The 17,500-nt window shown below is 36.5% G+C and overlaps 1 protein-coding gene and 1 long non-coding RNA gene across 5 annotated transcripts in view; one reads left to right on the plus strand and one right to left on the minus strand.

The window, feature by feature from the left end:
- The window catches only part of LOC119580554, a 32,476-nt gene that overhangs the window by 5,991 nt on the left and 8,985 nt on the right, over positions 1-17,500 (plus strand). The gene's annotated exons all lie outside the window — the stretch shown is intronic.
- Positions 6,537-17,500, minus strand: part of LOC119580437 (zinc finger SWIM domain-containing protein 8-like) — a 32,063-nt gene continuing 21,099 nt past the window's right edge. For 2 of the 4 annotated variants that reach the window (XM_037928599.1, XM_037928591.1), the window contains exons 15-27: positions 17,383-17,500; positions 17,031-17,178; positions 16,693-16,904; positions 16,204-16,539; positions 15,888-16,073; positions 15,646-15,765; positions 14,484-14,576; positions 12,605-12,751; positions 12,097-12,279; positions 11,775-11,973; positions 7,436-7,613; positions 7,177-7,326; positions 6,555-6,992 (exon numbers count right to left, since the gene is read on the minus strand). The exon at positions 17,383-17,500 is cut by the window's right edge and continues 140 nt beyond it. In XM_037928599.1, coding sequence (XP_037784527.1) covers positions 6,923-6,992; positions 7,177-7,326; positions 7,436-7,613; positions 11,775-11,973; positions 12,097-12,279; positions 12,605-12,751; positions 14,484-14,576; positions 15,646-15,765; positions 15,888-16,073; positions 16,204-16,539; positions 16,693-16,904; positions 17,031-17,178; positions 17,383-17,500 — 2,140 coding nt within the window. In that variant the 3' untranslated portion in view covers positions 6,555-6,922. Of the gene's footprint in view, positions 6,993-7,176; positions 7,327-7,435; positions 7,614-11,774; positions 11,974-12,096; positions 12,280-12,604; positions 12,752-14,483; positions 14,577-15,645; positions 15,766-15,887; positions 16,074-16,203; positions 16,540-16,692; positions 16,905-17,030; positions 17,179-17,382 lie in introns of all 4 variants that reach the window. The other 2 variants (XM_037928585.1, XM_037928605.1) reach the window with 2 other exon arrangements.

Here is a 17,500-nt window from a genome sequence, read left to right on the forward strand (position 1 = left end):
AGATAAGGTTTATCTTAAGGATTACCATTGTAACAAGGGAGGGAGAAGTAACTTGCTGTTGGGACGAAGCTCCCCAGGTCAGCAAAACACACAAAAAAACACTACCATGAATGTGCAAGAAGGTTCTTATAGCAGGGAGTAACTGAGGAAAGCAGGCCAGGTATATATTTTTATTTGCCATTTCAATCTAACACAAATCATTATATATATTTGAAAAAAGGAAAGAAACTGCAAACTCTCACAACACAAATCGTCCAGACACTCACGCACTGACATTCATGTGTGTGTGCACACCAAACCAAAACACAAATCAGCCTAATGGATAGGAACTGAGAATAGAAAGGGGGGCAGGAAACATGCACAAATTCATTTGCACACACGCGCACGTATGAGTGCGCGCACGTACACACACACATACAACACACACACACACACACACACACACACACACACACACACGCGCACTCACTCACACACGCGCACTCACTCACACATTCACTCTCTCTCTCTCACACACACACACACACACACACACACACACACACACACACACACACACACACACACACACACACACACACACACACACACACACACACACACACATAAGCACATACATATAAACTCTTTTCTATGTGTAGGGAAGTATCTAGTATTCTGTAGAGAATATGAGATCTAAAATATTATCTGATAAGTATAAATATCAAATATGTATTGAAAAAGTGAGATAATATACTTGAAAGTTAAAAACTACCAAGATTATAAAATTTTATGAATACCAGACTGTTAGAAACTGCCCAATGTTTGTTCATATCCACTGGAACAGTGATAAACCCTTACTAATCTTAAAAGTATATTATCAAATATTTTCTTTAAACTCAAAACATCATAATGGCAGGATAGTTTCACTTTAAATATCAATGATTATAAAATTGAGGCAGCCTATTTGTTTTGTTTTAACAAGATGACATGTACTTTTACAAATAAAAAGTGTCCATGCTTTGTTATTCTATATGATATGTATCTAAAGACTTGTATTAAACCCTACACTGAGAGAACAGTTAAGAGAGATGCTGGATATCAAGAAAAGACACTATAATCAACTGAAAATGTCATTAAAGCAAGAATATATCAAGTACCAAACAACAGATATTTAATCTAAAATCTGAAAAAAACCTAGTTCTTAACTCTCAAACATTTATATTACAAAATAATAAGTTCATTATGACAGACTTGGCAATGAATTTTTGGAATCTACAGCTCATTCAACAAAAACATGACCACACTCCTTAAAAAGGCAAAGTAAAACGCTCATCCCTTTTTGTGTGCAACATACATACAAACACATTCCCTCACACATGCTGCTTGCACTCAAAAATATGTCATAAATGCTTTTGGATTCCATTTACAGGATAAGTACAGGGAAATGATGCAAGAAGATACGACAGATATCTCCCAAGATCTACAACTCAAAATTTGAAAACACCTGACTCATTCTAGTAAACATACACAAACTAATTTAGTGCTACAGAATTTAAAGTTAGGCAAAGTTGATCTTTGTACTATTAATATTGTAAGTCTACAACGAAACTGTCAGAAGTCTCATTTTCAAAAATTAATTCACATTTATCAAAAGCTCAGTGTTTCTATATAGCCTCTTCTTACAAAAAGAAATAATAATATTGATGATGATGGCGGTGATGATACTACTAATAATAATTATTACAATAACCATTATAACTATACAATAAAAAATAATAATCATAATAATAATAAAGAATAATAATCATAATAATAGCTGAACATGAAGCATCTTGTTAAAATATCTGTCAGCAGCCTTACTGTCAAAAGAACATTTAGAAACTGAATTCATACAACTATTAATTACTATTTCCATCCTAATAATAGCTTTCAAAAAGTCTCAACTGCAGACCAAAGCATTTACAACATCAATACATTTTACTCTCATTACTGACCAAGACCTGATGAACTCTCACAACAAACAGACTTGTCTGATATTTAAGAACTAAAAGAAGTCTTCATATCTTTTATTAATTATGACCTTTGCTTACAGACTTCTTATTTCCTTCCCGGCCTGCTTAGCCCTGTTTCCCTTTAACTATTCTACCAAACACACACTGATTTCCTGTAGATTCTAACAGAGTTCATTCAAAAATCTAACATGTCTGCTTCTATCAGTGACATCAAAATCTCACTATGTGAAACTCTTAATAGTACATATCACATTAAAAAATACCTGAATGTTGCAAAACCATTCATGGTGTATGTTTATGCCACATTTTCAAAATGTGTCTCAACAATGCGTATTCTATCATATTCATTTAGAAAAAATAATGTTTTCATATTATTTCTATTGAAAAGGTTAAACAAGACACCTAATCCACTCCTAAGTATTAAATGCAAATATCTTAAAAGTTATCAATAATGAAAACACTACGAAACAGAGCAGACAAGCCAGACAGGGGACAATACCGCAGGCTTTGGGATGGAAGTTATATCCTTACAATGTCAGAAGGATTTCATGACAGTGAGAAAATCTTATGGAACCTTACTGCCAATAAATAAAAATGACTTCCATAATATCCAATCCTGCAGAATTAGATACACATGCAGTTACATAAAAATAACGTTTTTCTTTTTTTCCTTTTTTTTTTCTTTTTTTTTCCCTTAATATTTTAATATAATCAGTACACAAAAACAGTAAACATTTAAAAGTTACAATATGGCTTCTTCCCAAATTTCCTATTGAAACACCACTAAACTTAAAAATGAATTAGGCAAGCTTTCAGACACAAAGCTAATAGAGACATTTAAGAAATAAATGGCAAAGGAACAGGAGAAAGAGATGATATAAATAGCCTATAATACACCTGAGTTTATACATGTAGGCAGAATGAAAATTTATATATTTGTGGTTAAAATCATACAAAGTTAGCTATACAGTTTCTGTGACATCTAACAGTTTAATTGTACTCTTCATAAATACATAGAAATGTATATATCTTTGAAAAATAATTCAACATCTGTTTATGATTTCTTCAACTTAAATGTATTTTAGTTTAAAAATTTTCTCAAAAGCGCAAGACTACTTTGATTTGATAAAAGTGGAAATCAAGTTTATCTAATAGCTAGACTTCACAGTTTACAAATGTTATATATATATATATGTATATATGTATTGTACCTTCACAATTCATTCTGACCTACAATCTTCTGTTCCTCTCCTGTATCAGACAGGGTCACCAAATTTTAGCTACACAGGAGTTTTTATCAGGATTTTTTTTTCCTGTAAACAATGCAATAAATAATAATGTAAGCAGCACAAATGCTCTCTAAGGCTTAAAAGTTGATGATCTTGCCACACATATCCGAACTCTGAAATTAAACATGGCCTAAAAAAAAAAAAAAATACACATATGAATACTAATAACAATAAAGACAATTATTACAGTAATAACAAAAAAAAAAAAAAAAAAAAAAAGAAAAAAAAAAAAAAAAAAAAAAAATAAAGAAAAAAGGAAAAAATCTTTCTGACAGAAGGACTTTGGGTATCCTCCAGTTCATCAACATTCATTGTGTACTAAAATGCCGTTTCAGAATTCGAATTATGTTGTAAAGTAAACAACCAATGTCTGTGGTCATCTCTCTGTCCTGGACTGCCAACAATGTGGTGAATTTAGCTCCTTTACATTTTACAAAACTTTTCTTGACTATACAAGAAACTTTTATTGTACAAAAAACTGTCCCAGTTCACACAAGGCACTATCCTGCTTGTATGAAATGGGAAGAAATTCAGTGATTGAGTTATTGCAGACATATCAGTTACAGATGACTGATACAATATAGAAAAAGTGGTAAAAAAAATCTCAATATTTAATTTCTGATTTTTACAAAAGATATCAGAAGATATAAGTACAAATTTAGCAAATGCAAAGCATATGTGGTAAACTCCTACTCTTAACTTCAGAAAAACCCTAAACATGAAGTTATTGTTTTTTATATAAAACAGATATGAATTCTGTCATTTCTAGTTGAATGTATCTACATGTGAGAGTGAGCCAGCCATAGCAAAGAGCTGAAAAGTATTCTGCATAGCATTTAGGTACTAACAACATATGATTCTAAAGCATCATACAGAAAGACTGCAGACATTAAAAATGTTACAGCTACTTTTCTTATAAGACAAGCTGCCTTTCACATGGCCAATGAACTTCAACAATTTTCATGGAACTGAGAAAGAGAGAGAGCATGATAGAGAGAGAGATAGAGAGAGAGAGAGAGAGAACAAAAAACAAACAGAAATAAGGACATAGGAGTAAACAGGCAATAACTATTCCAACCAGAATATAAATTTCACTGACATTACTTTAATATTTCATCCTTATTAAACCCTAAAATGCATGTGGCTCTACCATCAACTGATTTGATTTCATCTCATCTAAAAGCCAAAGGCAATTAATAATGAACTCTGTCAAACTGTTTCCTTATATAAAATGTTCTGCAGACAAATGTGAGTTAGAACTACATACTGTTAGAGAATCTGAATGCTCATAAATGGGTCGTCCTCAGAAATGATCTTTTAACAGATGAGAAGAAATTATACATATATATATATAAAAAAAAAATCCCTATATCTACATGACATGAGATCAAATACATTTATTTCCAAGACTTTTGAGAGCTACCTTCTGTTTTAAATACTACTATAATAATCAATAAATATGAACCAAACATTGGGAACCATATTTTCCAACAACATTTAGCAACCATGTAACATGTATTTCCAGCATTTTTACATAAAAAAAAAGATGAAGAATATATAAAATAATCAAAACCATAATAACCGAAGACTGCATAGGCCAGTAATATTTTTGAATGGAACTGTGGCATGAAAACAAGAAAATGATCAAGCTTGCTAAAGTGTATTTGAAATATATGATCCCACAGACAAAGACCCTGTAGGCGTTATGTTTATCTACCAATCACACGCCCTCAACATACTAACAACTTCAAGCTAATATCTTTATCAATCTAATGAGATCAGGACTTGAGTGTCCCCTGACTGGCTAGTTAAGTGGACGAAGACACACACATAATTAATATTATATACAGACAAGACAGAAGTGACATTGCCTTAAGTCAGAGAATGTTTCATCAATGAAGTGCATTGCAAAAAAGAAAGAAAAGAGATAGAGGAAAAAGAGCAAGTGGAGGAGGAAGAGGAAGAGGAGGAGGAGACTGAGGAAGAAGAGGAGGAAGACAAAGGATGAATATGCTGATGTAGAAAAAGAGGAAGAGGAAGAAAAGTGATAGCAGAAGAGTGAAGCAGCAGAAAAAAAGGCTAAAAAAATCATCTCAAGCTCAAAGAAAGAATGAAGAAGAAAAAAAAGGAAATGTAAAAAAAAAATCATACAATATTCACAGTAATATAAAAAAAATGTACAGCAAATTTCATTTTGAAAAATGATCTCCAGTTATTCAAGATAAAAGATGTAGTGCTTACTTTTAAGCCTTTACAATTATATCCTTAAGAATCAATATATTTGGACAAATATAATTTCCACTGAGTGCTTTTTGTAAATTTTCTAGGTGCTTTTATATATGTGACTGTAACTGATTTTGTGTGATTTGTGTTTGTGGGTATGTATAAGTATATGAATATGTATATGTATGTATATGTATGTGTATGTATATGTGTATAAATGTGTATGCATGTGCATTATGTGTACATGCATGTGTGTATGTGTGCACCTGCATGTGTGTGCAGAGGATACACAAATATGTGTACACAAACAAATACACACAGACATGCACATGTAAATTCACATATACACACATTTTAAACATATGTATGAAGAAACATACACATGCATAAACACACACTACAGACACACACACATTATCTAATTATGCTGAAAAGTATCAAGATATCCATCCATCATCTATTATTCACTAAGTGGATAAAATTTCCCGTTGTCGCATTCGCATCCTTATCCATTACTGCATTCTTCAAATGGAACCATTCGCAAAACTTCCACCTTCCCTTTCTTCAATCATTGATTTACTCTTCATTGGGATTGCCATTTCCAGAACAAATCCGTAGGAAGAATCTTAAGACACTGAAACGCGCACAACTCTCGGTGACTCCTCTGTGGTGGTGTGCTGACTAATGCTTTATGTCTGACAGTCTATGAAGAAAATGTTAATGGTCACTATTATTTCCTATATGGAAGCAGCTGCTCTCCCCTCCTCTTCTGAAAAGTGTCCTATCAAGTGCACTCAAAATCTTTTGCATACATAGAATTATGTATTCTTGAATATCCTCAAACCTTTATACATCATTAGGCAATCAATCCTTGTATCACTTTTTAAATGTAATTCTATTATCTCATTCTTTTAAGGTCTACTTCCATGATGCTGAAAAAAGGATTTAACTGTACATTTTCATATATTTTATTCCTTTCATACTTTCTTACTTTTAAAAAATTCCTTGTTATAGTATTTTTTTTTATATATTTATGTACATGTATTTTTTTTATTTTTTATTTTATTTTATTTTTTTTTTTGGTTAGACAATCTCACCCTAGCACATCACTTTCACAAGTGGCAGCCACCTCTGTTTGGAAGTCTCATTACATCAATATTTTACAGAAAACTATGAGGCAAAGTCAACTTCTCTCAACCTCTGAAGTGAGAAAGAGAAACACACACAAACACCCTAATCAACACAAAGGAATTCCAGTCACAGTACACCAAAGACGCATGTAGCTTGCGTATGCCAAATTTTCCGCAACAAGCAAGTCTTCTACATCGTGTCCTAGTCTGTGGATGCTGCTGCTCCTCGTCTCACCATGGCAGGACTTCCCCAGCTGTCTCCCGCAGGTCCTAAGCTGGCCTGAGGTCATACAGGAGTTGGCTGCTGCAGTGCATTTGTGATTCTGGTCCACAATTCCTTCTTGCATGACTTTGACCTTACAAAGAGAATTCAGAAACTAATTAAAAAAAAAGAGAAAAAGAAGGAAAGAAAAAATATATGCAGTTTTCCCTTGTCTAATATAGTTATAACATATACCACATCGGGAAACAGTTAAGAATGAAGATATGCAAGGAAGAAAAGATACAGCACAGATTAATACAAAATACATATTTCTATACCTTCTCAATGCTTGCAGTAGCTCATTGAACTGTACCATTCCACCTGGTGTCATTTGGAAGGCAGATCGAGCAGCTCGGATGATGGAGATAAACTCATCATATTCAGTTGGGGTTATGTAATACATCTTGAGGTGGGTACATTGGATGAACCTGCATTAGATGGAAATAAAGTCATCAATAAATTATTAACAGTAGTAACTAATGCTTTTTCTAAACCTTCTAACATTTTCTATCTCTGCATAGAAAAACGAAAACTCACATCTGTTGACATTTCTGTACAAGAGGTTGCAGAATTGGAGAACGGAGCTGCTGTGAGAAGAGGGCTGGTGAGTGCCGAGCTAGATACTGAGCCGACTCCACAGACAGTTCCTGAAGCACGAAGGGTGAAACCACACTATTCACCGAACACATGCAGAACTGATGAAGATACTGTTGTCCTGCAGGATAAAATGAGTATGTAAATTAAATGAGTATCTATAAAGTAATAAATAAATATACTAAGGAAGAATGGGGGAGGGAATAAAACTAGCTAAGAAAAAACTACTGGCGACTCTTCGGGTTGTGATATCATATCGTGGCAAATTATTCCAGATGGCCGGTGACTTGTTATCATGTTGACTACCAAGTGTCAATATTTAGGTATGTAATTTTGAAAAGATAACTGCAATTCTTTAGTAGTCAAGTTATATCATGCCCTGTAACATACTATTAAATAAATATGACCGCCTATTGAAGATGACACTTGTATGCCATAATGTTGATATTACTTTTGGTCACGTCATTTAAAAAGTCACTCACAAGGCTAGTTATGAATAGCAAAACACTCTTCCGTGCTGATATAATGGAAGAAAAAGGCTAGTTATAATTAGTCAGTACCTACTTCCTCCATTTTTCTGGTTGGTCAAAAGGTGAAAAAAATGGAATGAAGCAAGGGATAATCACGTCTTGATTTACTGTACCTCCACAACGTCTCACACACATGCAACAACACTAAACCCTCGACTAGCCTTTTCTCCTGGAGATTAATTTGGTGAAAGGAGTAGATCATCCCTAGAAACCCACAGTTTTCTGGCAAGGTGTACACCTTATGCTTTGATACTGAACTTGTGTCTCTTACCAGCTTATAAGCTTCTCTCTTTTTTTGCTTCAGTTGTTCAATTTAACCCGTGTCTGCTGGACCACGCCTATAGCCTTCACAACAAACCAGCTCACCACACCGGGTATGGCTATAGGTGTCACGACGTGCTAGTGTGAGTCGAGTGGAAATTTCTGCTACATGCAACGGACTCCCGGGTCAAAATTGCAAGATGGTTGCCAGAAATCACCAGAATCAGTGATACCCAGATATTTCTGATACTGTCAATGACGGGCTAAAAATGCTATGGCAGGTCATAGCTGACTCTTTGGAAGCAGACCTCATCTGAGACCAATTTGTAAGTTGACCATCTTTCAATGTGTCTTCATCATTTTGTATAGTTTTGTCTACAAAGATATATAAAGAAGACATTCTTTCACACTTCAGGTCTGCCAACAGGACAGCACACCCCATTCCTTCAACACGAAAACAGTAGGGGACTTCAGTGGAAGAGTTGCATGCCTTTCTTACACTCTTGCTCGATAGATCTACAGCGTCAGCAACACACATTTTGGGGAAAGTAATTACTCCCTAAAATCCAGATGACATGATCATCATGTCATGAAAAAATACGGTTTGAGGGGAGGATGATGTGAACATGGGAAAGACAGTGGGCTGGGGTGATGGGAATGACTCACCATGAGTGCACAAACCTCTTGGAGGGTGATTAGACTTATCTGGTGTTTAAAGTGGGGCTTTTGTATTATTCCCATTGATAAATGAATGTGGAATGTGTCTGTGAGCCGTGACTGGAAGAGTGCTGGCTCCTGGGAGGATTTCATTCCCATGCTCAGGATCCTATTCCTGGCTGCTGTGACAGAAAATTGAATATTACAAAGAAGAAGAAGAAGAAGAAGAAGAAGAAGAAGAAGAAGAAGCAGAAGAAGAAGAAGAAGGAAAAGAAGACAAAGAAGAAGAAGGAAAGGAAGAAGAAAAAGAATGAGGAAATGAAGAAGACGAAGGAAAAGAAAAAGAAGATACAAATAACAAAATGTTACTTCTTGTTATTATTCTTGCACTGAGTTATGGATTATCCAGAGATGATGTGGAATCTGTGCAAGGAAAACGGTCTATTACTATCTGGATAAAGCAAATCAAATGACAAATATAAAGATTGGAAAATGGACAAAAAAAAGTAAAAATGCTTATGCAGAAAAAGAATATATAACATTGCAAAGGGGAGGCACACAGTCTGTCACCACAAACGAGTATCCGCGTTCACCTGGCCTACAAGATGCATATCCCTAACAGTGGCCGATAAAGTATGCCTAATGCCCATATTTTGAGCCAAGTTATGGCAGTGAAGGATTTGGATCAGAGCAATAAATTTGGGATGCATAGCAACAAAAAAAGGATATAGATGAAGGCCTTTGCTCCATGGCATAAATGTCTCAAGTCTAGTCATGAAGTACAAGAATCCTGACATTTCATCGGGTGTGAAATTTGAATGAAAATATGGAGCTTCCATCAGTATGCATATTCTTCTCTATAACCTGATGGATTGGGGTGCCTCATGGATTGCTTATAGACAGAAATCTGGATATTAGAATTACTTACAAGCCCCTTCCTAAGTTAACTCTCCCTAAATGTACCTTGTGCATCCATAACCAGATGTTTCCAGCCATGTGGCAATAATTTCCCATCATCGGTCCCTCAACCAAACCCCCACTCCCTTCCCCTTTCTACACTCGTTTATCAATGGAAACAATGTAAAAGCCCCTTCCTAAATGCCAAATGAGTCTAATCACCCTCCAAGAGGTTTGAGCACTTGTGGCAAGTCATTCCTGTCACCCTGGCTTTCAGCTGAAATGCTCATGACAGCAAATTCACATTGGATCATAGGGGTTAATATACAAAGACAAAATATACATGTACAATCTTTAAAAACCTTATGCATGAACATTATAGAAATTAGTGATAACTATATGATGAATAATGAGTAAAAATGTGGTTTTACTTTTTCATTTCCAAATTTATTGTGCTATATCATGATATATATAAAAAAATATAATGGCATGCCTTTGAGTAATCTTATTCCAGTATTGGTGATTGACATTTAATATTGTTTTAATGAGCCAAGGCAAAACGGCTGTTGACGAAAATACAGCCATATGCATTCAAGCAGCTCCAAGTTGTGTGCCATAAGCAATTGTTCTCTTGTTTAGATTTGGGCATGGCAGTTCTTAATCTCATACCGATGGGTAACAGAAATCGCGGGTGGTATGCTATGATGCTTGTACATGTAACCCATCCTGAAGGGGTTAAATTGAAGCTTTGTTTTTCTATCTAATGCTAGACAAATGTGTATGCTACAGACTGAGGTAAATATGTGCTCGCTGAGCTTTTCATCTTTATTTCGAGCAGCTGACACTGAGAAAACCATGACATGTGGCTCAATTCAGGGAGAGAAGCTGTCAACATAGGGTTAAGAAGGAATTCCCTACTCTTTGTCACCTATAAAACTAACTAAGCTTTTCCACTAACTTCATAAAATCTGAATAATCCTCCGCAAAAAGAGACTTTTTAAGATTTACACTTTGGGCAAACTCATGTAAACAGGTGAGAAAAACATTATGGAAAGTCACAGGAGCCTAACAGTCGCTCCGGTATGGAAGGCGCTCTTGTGCACACCTGTCCTTACTCATCTTTACTAAAAATTCACTTGTGGGTAGGGTACCTTTTTCCAAGCTGGTGTTTGTGAAGAATGTAACATTACATTTCTTTGGAGCATTACAGTTACAATAGCTTAAAGAAAGATTTGTGCTTTTGATTTGAAACCTTATATACATTTCCTTGGCTTCTTTCATATATTACATGAAATGGGAAGGTTTTCAAAACCTATAAATAACACTGCCTCATTTGTGTCTGGAAACCCTATTAGATTTCCTTGTCATTTTCCTTTAAACTATAGAGAGTTATATCTGCAATCTGAAAAACACACCTTATTAGGATTTTTACTAAATGCATTTTTGCATCACATTTTTGATGTGAAAATGTTATATGTTCTTGCTAAAAATTAAAACTACTTGGTTCCATGTTCTCAGGCAACTGATGATATGTCCTTATTTAGCCACATGTTTGGTGGGAATAACTAATTCTGAAACTACCATTGCACATGCTCATTAGAGACTGAGATTAAATTTCAATGTGGTATACACTTTTGTGTCAGAAAATGCTATACAAGACAAAAATTAATGGGAAGTGAGAGAATCAACATGAAATTGCACTCAGCAGTGATGAGTATACTATCTATTATCAATAATGCCTAATTGTAAAAGCAAGGAAGGAAGGAAGGAAGGAAGGAAGGAAGGAAGGAAGGAAGGAAGGAAGGAAGGAAGGAAGGAAGGAAGGAAGGAAGGAAGGAAAAGGAAAAAAAAAAAAAAAAAAAAAAAAAAAAAAAAAAAAAAAAAAAAAAAAAAAAAAGTGTCCTCTCTCTTCAAGAAGAAAAGAACTGACTACTTACCAAGCTTCTTGGCCACTCCCAGAAGCCACTTGACATCCTCTCCGTAGGGTGGGTTTCTGGCATACTTTGCCTGTGGTCTGTCATCATGGACCCTCCTGCCCAGAGTTTCCAGTGCCAACATACCCACACGATATGTGCTCAACAAGTAATTCATAGATCCGTTATTGTTCACCTGCTGGCCACCAACAAGCCCAGGAACCTAAAAATCAACAAACCATCATACAGGTTTTGAACACGACAAGATTTATATGTGATTTTCCATGAATTTCAAGACAAAAAATAATCTGGAGACAGACACAAACTCACACACACACAAAAATACCTGTTGCTGTGGTTGTGAGGTAGGTGGTGGAGGCAGCTGGGGCTGATGTGGGGAAGGTTGGACCATGTGAGGGCCCTGGGCTCTAACCCATGAGAGGAGGGCTGTGGGCTGAGCTCCTATGAAACCTGCTGTTGATACACCTCCACTTCCAACCGCATTGGAGTATGGCAGCGGATAAAATCCCTGTAGTGGACACTTATTAGAGGGATATGTAGGAACTGGTATGCAATGACTGATTATGAAGATTTACAGACTTTAAATAAGTGGACTCAAAGGATTTACTGTTTTCTTTACTCCATGGTAGCATGATGTGATGGTTCAAATTCATAAAAAAAAAGGAACTTCAACCAATATGTGTGACTGACAAAGTCCACCTCAATATTCACCAACAGTAGCTTTATTTTCCTGATAGTTTCATTACATTGTAAGAATGTGAAAGTCTTCCATTTCCATGCTTTTCTAATATCTTTTCCTGACAAATATGACACAACCTTGCTCATGACTTTACCTGCTGTGGAGGTGTGTTGCCCTGTATTAGAGGAGGCTGCTGTGGCAAGGGTGGAGGTCCTGCACCTAAGGGAGGAGGCTGTGGTCCTAGATTCTGCTGTCCTCCTGGGAGACCACCTCCCATGCCCCCTGCTCCTGGTAGAGTACCCTGGAAACACACATAAAGGAAGTCAGGTTGGGGCATAGATAACTTGAGGACCTCTTCTACACCTGTGCTGGTCACATTCAGGAGGTTTGCGTCTGGTTATGAGATTGAAATAATAATTTAGATTTGACATTATCCACTTATACTGCATGGACAATCTCTTTGCAGGATTTACTTGATAACTTCCTTATCCAAGAAACATGCACAGGGAAAAATAACTTCTACCTTCTTATCATAAGCTTGTGTGTGTGTATAACAACTAATGTGTGGTGTGTGATGCCTGGCATATTTCTGTCTGTCTTTAAATATATGTGTGCACGCACATGTCTATGCTTGGTGTGATGTGATGATTTTTTTTTTTTTTTTTTAACTTCCTATCTTTTTTCTGTGTATTTCTTTTTGGTATGTGAGCTTGTACAGTGTAGGTGTGAGCACTTGCAACTGTATATACAGGAATATATGTTTGTGAGTATATGCAAGCAGCATGTTTAATTCATTTCCCACAAAAATTTCCAGTCCCATAAGAACCACATGAATAAAAGAATACAAACAGGAAGTGAAGAAATGGAAAACAGTCAGACAAAAAGCAAAAATATGCCACAATACCTACAACACTCCTCTTTACAAATTGCAGCATCCACAGCTAACAGCAAAATCCAAACCCAAAACAACTCAATTCAATAAACTTGGAAATCTACACTTGAGAAGTTCTATCTATGAACTTCATATCAATAGATACAAGATTTATATCTAAACCAATACAGAATTGCATCTCACTCACACTCACACTCACACACACTCACTCACTCACTCACTCACTCACTCACTCACTCACTCACTCACTCACTCACTCACTCACTCACTCACTCACTCACTCACACACACACACACACACACACACACACACACACACACACACACACACACACTCACACTCACACTCACACTCACACTCACACTCACACTCACACTCACTCACACTCACTCACACACACACACAAATTCCTGGGAATACATAGATTTCTCTTTGAACAGGTAATGTGCAATCGTTTTTAAATCACCAGGCACTGACTTAAACAAGGAGAACAAGTACCATAAGGCAACAGTTGGATGGCCTGAAATTACTTAAATACCATAAAAAAAGCTTGATAAAAGTTTAGAAATACCAACCAGATCACTCATTGACATACTCTTAAGCCTGAAGCAAGTATGGAATCTGCCCATCAAAATCAAGTAGTACTGAACACCAAGTCTTGTGAACAAACCACACATATAAACACACACAAACAATTTAGATCACAGAAAAAAAACACAGGAAAGAGATTTACATGGAAAAATAAGAGTATCCAAGTTTAACATATAAATTCATAAAAATCATGAAATAATTCAAAAACAAATACTTAACAAAGGAACCAGCTTACTGTTCTGTTCTGGCTAACAATTTACTGTAAAAATCAAGATACTGATCTGAGATTACTATCCTATTTGTTCACTCACTCACTCACTCGCTGAACTTACATGTCCAGACAATTTAACAACACTTGAGCCCACCTTCTGTCCCTCATAATATTACACAAGGCAAATACTGGTACTAAGTAATTTCACACATTGCTGCAGATACTAAGAGCACTGTAGCCTATACAAGAACATTAACTAAGTAAAGCCTAACCAACCACCATCCCTTTTTTGGGCAACATGAGTGAGAATTTCTGAAGAGAATGACAGAGTCACCTACTTTTGAGAACCTTGGGGTAGCATCCAGGATCTGCCTTATGCTGTAATGACGTGAGGCGGCCAAATCGTGGATGGATTTTGAAGTCAAAATTTTCTGTTTGGAATTAAAGCTTGGTAGTGGAATTCAGTGGGGACAAGTTAAGAAAACACAATGCCTTATGCTACTTGTATGTGTTGACCTAAAAAAAGTAACAACTGAAGTTAATCACAAAAAAAGTAAAATTAGTATCAAATTCACAGGTATAAGTTTGGTTCTCAAAAACAAAACGCTCATAGGTTATAAGTGTCTTCCACTTCCTTGCTTCTAAATCCACACTTCTAGACACCTGGCCTGGGGCGTCATTGTACACACAAGATCTGGCTTACCCCTTTCAAGGCCCAATTCCAGATCCTTCTGAATTTCCCTACAAATGCCTTTAGAGGTAGGAAAGGGTGTCCTACACACCGTAAAATCTAAAATCTTCCCAGGGCAGTATGCCTTTAGACTTCAAGCATTATCCACACATGATTTACATTTGACCTCTAATGCTGTTAAAGAGATCCCCCACCTCCTAAAAGATTGGGGACTAAATGAGCCTAAGCCATCACCAACTCCCAATTCCTAATCATCCTTATCAGTTCTACACATGGATCAGGATGTACCCATGACATACCAAGTCTTTTGTATGTAGCATGGCTATTCTAAATACATTTTGAAGGAATGCAGGTCACATCTACAAAATGCTCTGTATCTTAAAAAAAAAAAAAAAAAAAAAAAAAAAAAAAAAAAAAAAAAAAAAAAAAAAAAAAAAAAAAAAAAAAAAAAAAAAAAAAAAATTGGCAGGGGGGACAATAGGCTGCCATGCAAGCTATATTCTACGCAACTCGTCAAACTTACGGAACACTGGAACACAGCAAGGGACACAATGCGCATAATCTTTACTGAACAAAATTTGATTCCTTGAAAGTAAAATGTCCAACTTAGAGAATTATCAACTATTAGTCTACACAGGAAAGATGGGGTTCAAATTTTAAAATGCTGAACAAGCTACTTCCAATCAATACATGTCTTAATAACAGCTAGTTGCTTTTGAAGCAGTAAGACTACCAGTAAACTAACTCAGCATACAATGGCAAATTAAAAAAGGTTGAACAAAACTATTTTAAAACCCTTTATATCTCACCTGGGGTAGAGTTGAGGGTATAGACACTGGAGGGAAGTACTGCATGGAAGGAGGAGGCATGAGGGGTTGAGACACCCCTTGTGCCCCACTGAAAGGTACACCTGGTGGCTGGATATACATCTGTTGAGGATTGTAACAATTATTTGATGTGCTCTTGTCACAAATGGCAAAGACATAAACTGTACACACAAAGTAAGAGGCACAAGTATCTAAATAAGTAAGACTGAAAGGACGACATTCACCGGCATGGGCATTTGTGGGTTGATGCATGATACACTTGTTGGCAAGCCCTGAATGTAATTATATCCCAGCTGATATGGAATGCCTGTGAGGGCATATGGCACCGAAGAAGGTGGGGCTGCAACTGGATAGCCTGCAACACCAGGTAATGCACCTGCACCACCATTTCCATTCATCCCAACTGAAACCTGTAACAATATAAGAATTATGAAAACTGGTATCAAGAGAATAGGTGACTATCTTTTCAGATAATAAAAATCTTAATGAGTATGAAGAAAAGCAGAGATATGTTCTGGGACATGATACAAGCAAACTTACTGGAGGATGTAACCCAGGTTGAGACTGGGCATCCATTGGAGGAATAGGTGGCTGTTGCTGTTGCTGGTTTGGAGGTGTAGGTGGATTTAGTGGTGGAGGGGGAGGAAGTGGGAGATTGTGTGGGGCACCAGGATCTTCAAATGGGATATCCCCAGCATGCTGGCCACCTGAAGTCCTTGCTTGATGACGGGCTTGGTGCCTTGTCCGGGCCTCGTAAAGTTCGTACCAGCGCCGTGCCACCGAGAACAGGACTTCGGGGTACACACCACCACCTTTAGCTGCACCCTCGACAGCAAAGCAAGCACTTTCAAGCATTTCATCACTTTGCTCCTTACACTGAAAAGAAATTAAAAATAACTTCAGACATCACTTCCTCTAATTCATGTAGTGATGATTTTCACAGAGAACTTGAGTACTTTTTATCATTAACACATTTATAATGTTTTTCTGTCTGAAGGTGATAAACAGATATATTCCTGTCTTGCTCACCTGTATGATAGCTCTCTGAATCTCATTAGGGTTCAGAGCATGAGCATGAGGCAGGCAGGACAAGGCTAATTTTGCTGCAGCTTTTATTGTTGCAGCATCACGACCTCTTGATGCCCGGTCTGCTATTGATGCAGCTTCTTGTGGAGTTAGATGGCCCTCCCAAGTATCAATAAGAAATGAAACCGCTGGTGATCCAATTTCCACAGCTTGGCCTGTGTAAGAGTGAAAAATGATGATTACTCCAGTTAAAAACATTGTACCTCACCCTCACATGTATGTCACACTTTTCATACTTGAAGAAAACTGTCAAACTAGAAAAAGGAAGAAATTCTTTTTACTTGTAATCCATGAAACATGTGAGGAATATGTTCTTGAGAGCCAGTTGGGGCTGACGCAATTGTGAAGGCCGAGGGCATAGAGGCCAATCTGGAATGCACACATGTGGAGTGGTCGATGTGGCCCTCTATGGTTCTGTGAACTGCTTGGCTGCAACGTAAACAATAATAGTTAGATTTGCATAAAAGCAATATCAAAGAAAAGAAAAGAAAAGAAAGAAAAAAAGAAAAAGGCAGTGAAATCAATGATCCAATAAGCTACATAATAATGCCAGTTTATAGCAACTGTTTCAATACAAAAAGTTATTGTTCTTCCTTTTTTGATATTTCACACACAAAAATGGCTACTACTCACCTGAGTAAACAGCGACGTGCTAATATTTCCTCCAGCTCTGTTCAGCACGGTCTTGGCCAACTCAAACATGAAATAAGCACTAGCCTCGGATGGTTGATTGGGCACAGTTGGATAAGCT

Source organism: Penaeus monodon, chromosome 2, assembly GCF_015228065.2.
Source record: "Penaeus monodon isolate SGIC_2016 chromosome 2, NSTDA_Pmon_1, whole genome shotgun sequence".
Classification (NCBI taxonomy): domain Eukaryota; kingdom Metazoa; phylum Arthropoda; class Malacostraca; order Decapoda; family Penaeidae; genus Penaeus; species Penaeus monodon.